The sequence below is a fragment of the Apium graveolens genome, unplaced genomic scaffold (genome assembly GCF_009905375.1).
Source record: "Apium graveolens cultivar Ventura unplaced genomic scaffold, ASM990537v1 ctg7333, whole genome shotgun sequence".
NCBI classification, from domain to species: Eukaryota; Viridiplantae; Streptophyta; class Magnoliopsida; order Apiales; family Apiaceae; genus Apium; species Apium graveolens.
In genome coordinates, this window is record NW_027420241.1 from 32,162 (window position 1) to 43,816 (window position 11,655).

The 11,655-nt window shown below is 31.6% G+C and overlaps 1 protein-coding gene across 1 annotated transcript; it reads right to left on the reverse strand.

Moving 5' to 3' along the window:
* Window positions 1–1,148: 1,148 nt before the first annotated feature.
* Window positions 1,149–1,889, reverse strand: LOC141704038 (secreted RxLR effector protein 161-like). Its single transcript, XM_074507388.1, has one exon. The coding sequence runs from the start codon at window positions 1,887–1,889 to the stop codon at window positions 1,149–1,151; it is 741 nt and encodes a 246-aa protein (XP_074363489.1).
* Between the last annotated feature and the right edge of the window lie 9,766 nt (window positions 1,890–11,655).

The following is an 11,655-nucleotide window of genomic DNA, read 5'->3' on the forward strand; positions in this document are numbered from 1 at the left end:
CAATAAACACTGATGAACATATTCGAAGATGAAGAAGACAATAAAGAAAACCACCCTCCACTCCCTATACAAATGTAAATCAAGATTGGCACGGTATATTTCTTTACTCATCTTGAAAAAATAAATAATCATAGTTAATTTTTTTCTAATTAATTGTTTTCTACAGGTATTTCAAGGGGATTGGTTATGATACATCAGTACATGATAAAAATTAGAGTGAGAGAGGATGGGTGTAGATGATTCTACTATTACATGCCATCTCTAAACGCGGTGTGTGGTTATAATTCATTTTCTTATTATTCTATTATATTGATGACTGATTAATAGACAATACTAATTTACATTTTTTAGTAATATTGAATGACAAATAGTTTGAGTAAGGACATCTAACTTTCATGATGCATATGCCATTAATTATACTTAAAAATAATTAAAGGATATAGTTTATGTGTTTAGAAACTTGAGATTTTGTGCAGGAGGATGTAGGTCAATTATGTGTGGTGCCTGGATTATATTAGATTGACTTAGTGGCTTATATTAGTTTATAGCTTTAATTTTAAAAGTTGTTTGTATTTCGATCATCTCCCTAGCTATATATATATAATATATCATGTTATAAATGATGTAAAACTTAATGCTAAAGTAAAATTCCTAATTTTTTGAGTTGGTTTTCGAACAACATATTTCTTGTTTATACTCAATGCCAGGATGTATACAAATAATATATATAAGCTGTGTATTGTAAAACTGAGAAAAACAAAGACTTGCGTGTAAGTTGTTTTTATTGATTTGAAGCGTACAATATAAATAGATAGCTGATAGAATATGCAGCTAAAAACAAGGGCCATCAAACAACTAACTCTTCTAATGCAGTTCTACTTCTACGTGTCTACATATGCCATTTCTAAAACTTCTCCACGACTATGCATACTAATTCAACATGCACATACTTTAATTATTTTAAAACTAGCTATAAGTTTCAAAATAATTCCAACAATCATCCCCTTAGTTTTGAAACTTATTTAGGCAACTCCATTACTCCCAGTAATCTGCGCATTCTTTCAAATTTGATAGTAGTGAGAGCTTTGGTCAGGAAATCTGCTCGTTGCATATCACTACTCACATGCTTGACAATGATCTCCTTTCTCTCAACACATTCTCGAATATAATGGTAGCGTTTGTCTATATGTTGTACTACGCCCATGAAAAACTAGGTTCCTTGCAAGATCGATGGCGGATTTATCATCAATGTACAAGATTACTGGACCCATATCTTCACCTGTTAGCTTGCTCAGCAGATTCCTCAGCCAAACAGCTTGACAAGCTGATGTCGTCCCTCCCATAAACTCTGCCTCGCACGAAGACAAGGCCACACACCTTTGTTTCTGTGAGACCCATGTGATGAGGTTATCATTTAAGTAAAATACCATTCCTCTTGTACTCTTCCTGTCATCTGTTTGTCCTCCAAAATCGCTATTCGAGTATCCTGTAAGCATATTGTTTCTAATATCCCTCGAATAAACCAGGCCGTAGTTAATTGTACCCTTGACGTACCTGAGTATACGCTTTATAGCATTCATATGAAGAACTGTGGGCTTTTCCATTAAACGGCTGACTATCCCCACATCATAAGCCATGTCGGGACATGTATGCACAAGGTAGCGAAGTCCTCCAACCAAGCTTTTGTATTCTGTTGGATCCACCAGTTTCCCGCCTTCGTCGTTAGTCAAATGCTCCTTCGGATCCATAGGATATTTAGTGGGGTTAAAAGCTTGCATTCCAGCCTTCTCCAATATTTTCTTTGTGTAAGCTGACTGTTTTAGCTCTATACAGTCCTTCATTTGTTGAACCAGGTAATACACAAAATGCGCTACTCTTCTATCTTCCATGTCTGCTCAACCCATGATCTGCTTATCACTTGTGGCACCCAACAATATTTCCAAAAAACAATCTCACACAACTCAAATAATATAACTTTAGTATAAATAGACAATAATAACTTGTTGACTCCATTACATAATATAATTAAACAAAACTTGAAGAAGATTATATAATTATGTGTTATTCTAATAAAGTAAATAATGTAAATGTTGGGTTTTCAGAACCTTTTATAATGCTTCCAAATAGGTTCCTAGGCCTTCTAAGTAGATATCTAGCTCTGCTCCATGTATTCACCAAAAAATCTATCTATCTATACTATACTATTATAGGCAATTTGGTAGTTGGTTGGTTATTTGGTACAGTTATTTGGTACGCAAAATAAGAACCGTCAGATTTAAAGACATATAGATGGAACCGTTGGATATAATAATAATAAAATAATATTAATATTTAAACTGCTCTCATAGGTTGAGGGTTCGAATTCCGTCAACAACGTATTAAATTTAAACTTTATATCTTTATTTTTAATAGTTTCTACAGGTTCAAGGTTCGAGACTTGTAAATAACATATTATATATTATTATTTATTTTCAGTCAAGTCTCAAATTATCATAACACATTATTATAATGTATTATGTTCTTTGATTTATTTTTCAACTATTAAAAATTTATATTAATATATCAATAATTTTAAGATAAAACTTATTATTAAAAATTAATCGAGTGTTAAAAGCAATCCGTGTATCGCCCACGTTACAGACTAGTATATATATATGGGCTACTCTAATAGAAACCAATTTTGGAATAGAAACTAGAAATTAAATAATATTTTATTTTAAATTATTTTGAAAAATATCACATATGATATGCAAATCGATCGTTGAGAGGTGGAGAAAAATACAGTGAAATCGGATTTTAAAACAAATTACCGTTTGACGTTAAAAAAATAAAAAGCGGAGGAAAAAAGTTGAGATTGTGTGTGGGATGGTATCGATTAGTTCGGTGTGGTGCTTTTAGGGGGCTATTAAGTTAGATTGATCTAATGGCTTATATTAGTTTTTAGTTTCTATTTTAACTTTAGTTTCTATTTGATCATTTGCCTATTATATATATGTGTGTGCCTACACTTATAAAATAACACTGATTTCGATTGCTAACCCATGAACTCCCTAAAATGATACGACCAAGTTTCTTGGAGTGAATATCACACGTGCGTGTAATAACCTCACACAGAATATATAATGTAATTTCTATATCAATAATTATAATATCTTGGATCCTATATAATAATATTAGCACGTCCTCATCAAATAAAACAATTTTTTTCTAATATTGTAATTAGCTAATATTCTAATAAAATAGATAATTTGTTTTAGAAACTTCTAAATATTAGGCTTGCAGAGTCTTTTGTTTTGCTTCCAAATCGTCTCAAGAATTTTAGAAATATGTCAACTACTAGTAGGAGTATATGAGTCTTTTGTTTTGCTTCCAAAAGTTTCTTCGAGACTTTACACATATGTCTAGTACTAGTACTAGTAGGAGTATATTTATTACATATTTTGACGAATAAATGTGTCTACACTCACAAAATGAGGCGCATCTTGATGAAAAAGCTAAAGACTCCCGAAAATGATACGACCAAGTTTCATGAGGAGAATATTATATATGACCATGTTAGTAATATTTCGAACTAAAAAATGCAACCAAGGAAAAATTTATCAATAAACCATTTTTTTAGCAATATCATTGACTTTATTAGCATAGGACATATGAAATACCGATAGCTTAACTTGGTTATTACATAACCCCAAGGCTATGTTGACACTCTAGATTAACTTTTGCTTTTAATTTTTCTTCAATTATCCATGGTAGATATTAGGGTTAAACTGTATACATATTTTCTACCACTATGTGTCTCTTTGAAAGAATATTTTGGTTGAGGAACATGACAATTAAATAATATGTCTAACCATAATATTGTGAGTACTTGATTGTTGGTGTTGAACATGGTACAAAAAACACTTCATTCCTTGAACTGATTACTTTAATATTTATCCTCTTCATATCATGCTTAACTATATGTGCAATATGGATAAAATACTTTATAAGAAACATCTTCTTTTATATTTAGTTTTCTTGTGGTCTCGATCACCAATCCTTAACTTTTTATTTGTTGAGGTCTAATTATAGGATTCTTGCTTGCCAAAAATAAATAAATTATAGGATGCCTGATAAGTGCTCAAAAAAGTTCGAATAACTTATTTTCTGCTGACAATAAGGTTTTTGTCAGGTTTGGAAAATATATTTTGTTAAGGTAACAACTTTTTCAAGAGAGGTAATTACAGGGCAATTAAGGTGAGGTAACTATCAGCGAAGTAATTGATTCATCATTGATTATGTAGCAAAAATAGTGGCTCTGATACCAATTGACGGGGGATGCTGATTTGGAAAAATTAGGATTTAAGATATTAAAACTCTCGCAAGGTTTTTTCCATTTAAATGAATATTTTTTCTTAAAAATAAAATTTTAAAGAATTACAATAATAAAAAGCCCCTAATTTAATTTGAATAAATTAATTTAACTTTTACTTCAAAAGATGATTTTTATATGATTATTGTTAAAATACAATTAAATGGCTCCAAAAGTTTAACTATCATGTAAATATATAGTATTACAAAAACATAGTAAAAATAATTTTAACCTTGTGATTTGACAGGATTTTGCCCTCTTTGGTATGAAAAACAATGAGATTAAGAAGGTAGTACGTTGAGGGAAATAATTAACGTGCCTCTGTTGTTTTTGATGAATACGGATCTTGTTTTTTAAATTTTGTTGCCAAGTTATTTTGTCTTATTGATTATTTTCGTACGAAAATATATAAAGTAAACTCTCTTTATTTTTGTAGTTTTTGCATATATGTGTATTAATTTAATAATAATAGCAATAATAATAATAATAATTTTAATTTTAATTATTTGCATTATTATATTAATATTAATATTTACTGCTATAGGTGTGATGCAAGAATCATTTAGTAGTTGTTAGGGCTAGAATTCAATGTATCCTATGTTGGGTCGTTAATCTAAACTTGGGAAGCTTGTTTATTTATTTCTTAGTTGCTATCTTAATTAAACTGTCGTGCAAAGTTTGTTTGGATCGGTTGACCTGGTCTAAAGAACTGGAAAGGGCGTTGCTGAATAAACGTTAGTCTTTGAGATGTTGTAGGACTTCAGTTGTTTAGTTGCTATTTTGTAGGACATTTACTTGCATTGTTTTAGTTTAAGTATTGTAGTTCATTATCAAATAAAAAAAGCTGTTCAACGCTATCTTATTAAAATACACATACAGACACTTAAGTTGCATATCTTTGTGCCAATATCCTATAGTGACAACCTCCTTACTAGTTACTAGTTTATCTTGTATATTTTTCTAGGCATTTAATACAAACACCAAAAAAACCCTCGTATATATTTGCTAATTATCTTATAAATAAACCCCTCTCCTCTTATTGTATATAGTTATTATATTGTTAATTATTTTATGTAGGAGAATGGTTTCTTGGTTTTGGTTTTGTTGGTAATTTAATGTTCCTAGGTATGGAATGATGTATAAGCTAAAACTTTTATAGAATTTTTTCTGTAGGTAACTGTAAAAATCTAACTCAAAATATAAGGTTTAGCTTGTTCTTTCAAGCTTGATAGGAGAATTCCCTTTTTAATATTCAGAGTAGGATACTAACATTATTAAGGTATCTGGTATTTACTTGGAGAAAGCTTCTGAGCAGTTTAAAATGTTTTGTAATCAGTATACAAGTTTTGGAGTAACCAAATCAATATTGCTAATTTGAAAGTCCAGGCTGGAAGATTAATTTGTATGTGTTTTCCTTTTCAGCACATCAAGCTCCCTGTGTTCTGGATGCCAGAATTTCATGGGAAAAGGTTTAAATAATGTTACCCCAGAATTTTGTTCCAGGAAATTGTGCGAAGCGGTTGATCCAGTATCACCAGTTGCATCTTAATGCTAATGTAAAACTTCAAGTTTTTTGAGTTGGTCTTCATCAGCATAGGACACATTTACTCATTGTATTCATGATTTTATTTATTATAGGCTAGCATAGAGTCCCAGAGGGAACTTGTTTCAGATTTTTTTGCACCCAGTGCCAAAAGGAGATGGTGCTTCTCACAATGCAAGAATCGCCCTAAACAGGCTGCTCTTTTGCTCCGGTTGGTGCTATTAAATTTTACCTGTATATTGATTAAAGCAAAAAATGATAAAAGAAATTAAGAATTGTTATACATAACATTCGAAGTTGACTGGACAACATTTTAGATTATTTGATAAATTTTGGTGCAAGTATATTTTGCAATATTCTTCTTGTGTGACTAGCTCATCTTAAAAAGGCACTCTCTGGCATATATATTTATTGACTAGTTATTCTTAAAAAAGCCTCTGGAAAATCTATATTCTTAATTAATATTTTATCATGATTGTTGGAAATGGAGTTCAAATGTTACAATCCTGTACTCTTAAAATAGCTGGAATACGGCATTTAATCAGTCTCACTACAGTTCAAACCACGCGATTCTGGGTTGTTTATGTCTTGTGTCTTAAAACATTGTTTTTACTTCATTAACGGTGGGCGTGGCAGTGTCAACTGTAAGCAGAAGCCAGGTTGGGGTTACGGTATGTCATCTTATTTATTTCTCTGCTGATCTTTTGTCTTTTGTCCTGTGTTTCGAATTTCTATTCTTTGAGATGTTAAATTGGAAGATTGTACATATATTTTGTTATATTATTCTATGATATAATTAATGTATCTAGAAGTTTATAACATATTATTAGATGCTATCAGTTTTATGAATAGTCTATTTTCCCTTTGTATTTCAATTCTTCTTTACAAATTACTATAAACCTTAGCTCATTTTTTTCCCAACTATGTAATTTTTCTTTCGTGTACTTTTAGAAGTTACAGCTGAAACGCTTCCTGCACTATCCAAAATTGGTTTTGAAACTAGTATCGTGAAAGAGTTTCTCAACTTTGATATGCCTAGCGAACACCAGACATTGTCGGGTGAAATTATTGTTCATTCCTATAATCCAACGGTGGAGGCTGTCTATCAAAATTTGTGTGTCGTTCACGATGGTCAGATTTGCGTTGTTAAGGTTAGGCTTACAAATCTGATGGTAATGTAATTTGTGCCAAAATTTTGCTACAGTCAGGCTAAAACTTTTACAATTTAATGTGTGGGACTTTTGTATTCGCAATATTGAGCAATTTATATCTGGCAATACCTTGCTATCTCAGGCTTCCGGTTTTTGTCCTGCGAATATAAGCATACTGTTGAGAATGATTCATCCTACTTGCAATCTAGTACATCAAAAAGATATTCTAATGCGTAAGTATTCTTCATATTTCCTACAGTATAAATTAGCTCAATCTATTTTATGATGGCCATTGAGCCATCTTGGTCTTCTATGTTAGTTATCAATAATTTTTATATATACATATATAATTGGATGTGAATTTAGGTACACAACCCAAATAAAGCAGAAATTTGGTTTGTGCACCGAGCTTTTTATTGTGTTACAATTGAATTTCTTTCTTTATCTGTTTATATAATTTCATGTGAGATAGTGTTACTTTCCAAGTCAACATAATGTATGAATCACTAGTAACATTCACCATCCAAAAAACCATCCAAAAACTCCTGATCACTTTTAATATGATCTTCCCAACTGGTTCATATAAGTTGTGTCTTAACGTTTATGAATCATAGTACAGGGATGGATTATATATGATGTGTCCTAACCTTTATGAACTGCAGTATAGGAATGAATAATTTTTTCTTTACGATCTGAACTTTTTCGAATCTTGTATTTCAATCTCTGTAATTACAGCCACAGGATTGTGTATATTACTCGGGCTCTTCATCTTACCTTCAAGTACCCGTGTTGGACACTCGACAATTGGACATGTACACTCGGATTTGAACACTTATTTTACAATAAAAACATGTATATTTTTCAAAATATTTGGAGTCCGATACTTGACACGTATCCATGTCGAACACTTCTTGCTGAGTCCGAGTAAATGCATTGATTCCTGCAGATATTTTTTACAGGAGGGTCCCAAGTTAAATTATAATTGTACATAAGTTTTTCTATTCTTAACTCGTACAATTATCATCTTCAACTGATGTTTGGTATGAAAATGTTAACATTCACTATTAAATTAGTAATAACATAGAGATATGATGTGTCTATTGACCACCTTAACTTTAGTTGAAAACCTGAAGTACTCAACCTAACAAAGAAACACCTCAAGATATATAAATCGTTTATTTCTGCCGGCCTTGGAAACTCTCCCCAGCTCCCGCCTCCCCTCCCCCCCCCTCCCCAAAGGAAAAAAGAAGATCCACCTTTGAGCAAAGAACACAGTATCATTATGTCACCTGAAATAAGATGGATTACATCCTTAGCTCCATTCTAAGGTTGATATGTAGTCAATAAGATCGTGCTACAAATGTTATCTCCAATTTTTCACAAAGTGGCTGGACTTGCCAATTAGTGTAATAATGTGGCCTTGTATAAGCGAACAGACATATCTTTTCCTCCTAAAAGCCCTACAACTATAATCCAAAAATATTCTAAAGATATGGCCAACATCAATCAATTATTAAAATATATTTGAATTAAATAATGTATCATAATTCTAACAAGTGTGTTTTATGGATGTTGGTTTGTAGGAAAGGGAACCCATCATCATGAGAGCAGCACCTTCACCGTGGCAAGATCAAAATTTTGTTAAATCATAATTATCAGTACAATCTCTGACTACTTTGTGCAACCAAATGTTCTTTTCTGTAATTTTTGGTTTCACCCAGAAGTACAAAGCTCTATTTTTCATGCTAACTAAAGTCTATCACAGGTGTCATGTATTTAATACAGGAAGAGTTGATGACATCCATTTGCATGTATAGAAGAATTTCACACCAAACACTTTATCTGCTGTCAAATTTTCAGGTTAGCAGAAGAAGCTTACAATTTTCAAAGCGTCTTGAACTTGCCCTTGATGTAGGGTTTACAAAAAGATACGTGCGATGTACGTAGGTATTATGATTTTAGGGATAATTAAGTTTTTACAAGAATTCTCTTCTTTTTGCAGCTTATTTAACAAACATATTTCTTTTGTACAAATAGTCTTTATATTTGTTTTCTCAAAACCCTCAATTATTTATCTGATCAAATCTCGGCTCTTTATCTTAATTTATAAATGCATCAAATGAACAGACTGCAAAACTTGTGATGCTTTGAAGTACTATGTTCAGTTTACTTTTAAATATATAATCTATTCTAGTTTATTTGCAACACTTCACTTTTGAAATCATATTAATTTTTCTGTAGCACTTTGCATTAAAAAAGTTTTATACGTTATAACTTGTGTGTTTATAACATGAGGGGTACCTAATTGTTATAATGGTATTATCAAATAAATACAAAAACTACCTCCGTCGGCTAAAGATGAAACTAAGAACAACTGGCAAGGTCTTCTTAGTATGCTAAAATTGTTGCAAACATGTGATGGTGAATTGGAGTAATGTATTTACATAATTGTTAATCCTTGTTATCTTTCTCCATTGTATAGATGTCAGAAGTGGTCAACTTAAGGTGGGACTTGATTCATCACAATTATGCAGCAGGGATGAATTCAAGAAGTAAGTTTAATTTATTATTTATTTTTCTTTGTCTTTTGTTACCTTGCTTTTGAGCTTTCTTCTTCAGGTTTTGTTTTAAGCCTTCAAATTCTATTTATAATGAAAAACTGGACATATTTATTACAGAACCAAACTAATTCCTTAATCTGATTCAATAGCTAGACTATAATTGTTGCAAGTCCATGTTCTATATTTGTGGCCTATTGAGTATTGACATAGTTGACTGGGATACACATGTGTATGGATCTATATAGATGGACTTATCCTTAGAGGTTTATTAGTATCGTTTTAATAATATTCAAAATAATCAAGGCAGGTTGTTTATCATAGCCATTCCTTAGGAATTAGTATATTTTATTAAGTGAAGAAACTAAGCATTCATCTACGAAGTCTGTCCTGCTTGCAAATTTTTTCTGTAGCTATTTGTGTAAGACACACACATGGTCACAACCAACATTTACCATAATGTGTAACTACTTGAAACAAATGACGTATGAATAATATTTTAATCAGTGATATGTATATGAAAGATGTGTCAAGTTTTCACAAATAGAGCTAAAATTGTTGATTTAATTTTTTAATTAAAATGATGTAGGACAACTCTAGTAATGATGGATATATAAACTAAAAATGATAACCATGATAGAATTTAGGCGGATGAACAACTAGCATAACAGCCGTTATCCCAAGGGTTTCCCAACAACAAAATGCAGAAGAGACCCAATTTAGGATTCAAAGATATTCGAGTAAGTTTGGAAAAAGATTTCTAATGTATTTTGGAGTTCTAGCTCGAATTCTCTATACTTGAGGCATGTTGGTTTGTTGTGTACTTCCTAGCAACCCTAATGATTTTTGTATTAATTTCAATAGGTGCTCTCAACTTGCATTTGAATCATAATAATAAGAATAATATATTACTTAAGTAATGAATAGGAAAATAAATAATAATCAAATTATCAGAGGGTTATTTCAAATAAAAATTTATAAAAATTGGGGGAAATGTTATGATCGGTAGCTATATTGGTAGGCGCAAAAGAAAAGAGAAGTAAAAAGGAGAAGTCATCTCGTTACTTCACCCTGTTTTTGGTCAATGACTTTTACATCTGTTCCTGTGTTTCAGCTAGTCCGGCCATACTTGGTAGTTCGAGCAGTGAAGATGGGGAGGCCTAATATGCACACATAGTGAAGTAGCCCACTGGTGCAATATGGAAGATAACCGTAAATTTAGCACCAAATGGGGACATAACTTGTACATGTTCTTCATCTCGGACATCATACATCAGCAATTTGACTTGGTGTTTATGTTGAAGAACATCAAAGTATTTTTTCAATAGTTTTTTCCCATGTTCCCGAGATTTTCTAATCCCAATGATCTCGAGATGAGGTGGCCGAGTCCGGTTACCAAGTCTGCATTGACATTGCCTTCTTTCTTGTATCTTGTAGACTGCTCAGCCTAAGGCTAAAATATAAAATGTGCTATAAAAGAAGAAAGTCAATTACGTGGGTGAACCATATGGCCCCCAAAAGAATCGCGCTTCAACCTGCACAGATAAATACTTTAAGTCGCTATCTATCCGAAGAACCTAGGTGCCCTACCTATTTATTGCAAAGTAGCTGTCAGAGTCTTGTATGCTTTTAGTAGCTTGTGTCCCTGGGTCCGTGGGAAACCCCTAGGAATTCACATCAGAAACATAGTAAAGTAATAACACAAGGAGAATTAGTAGGAAAATTGAATATCACTTAAATAAGTATTTTAATAATTTTTGATGTTATTTTATTATAAAGACTAATAATAAGTATGGGTTGGTAGTACAGATAAAATTCTAATTATTTATTATTAATGATGGTGAGATGTGCACTCTAGTTTGTTTGGTGGTGCATAATATAACAATGTATGTGGAAGATAAAATAAAAAATATTAATTTTTGTCATACTATATATTTTATTAATGATTGAAGATGTTTTCATTAAGTCACTACATAGGCTTTTATTTGTGGAATGAGATTGCTAGTTTACAAACAACCATTTAACTCTATTAGAAGGAAGCCTTTTTAGATG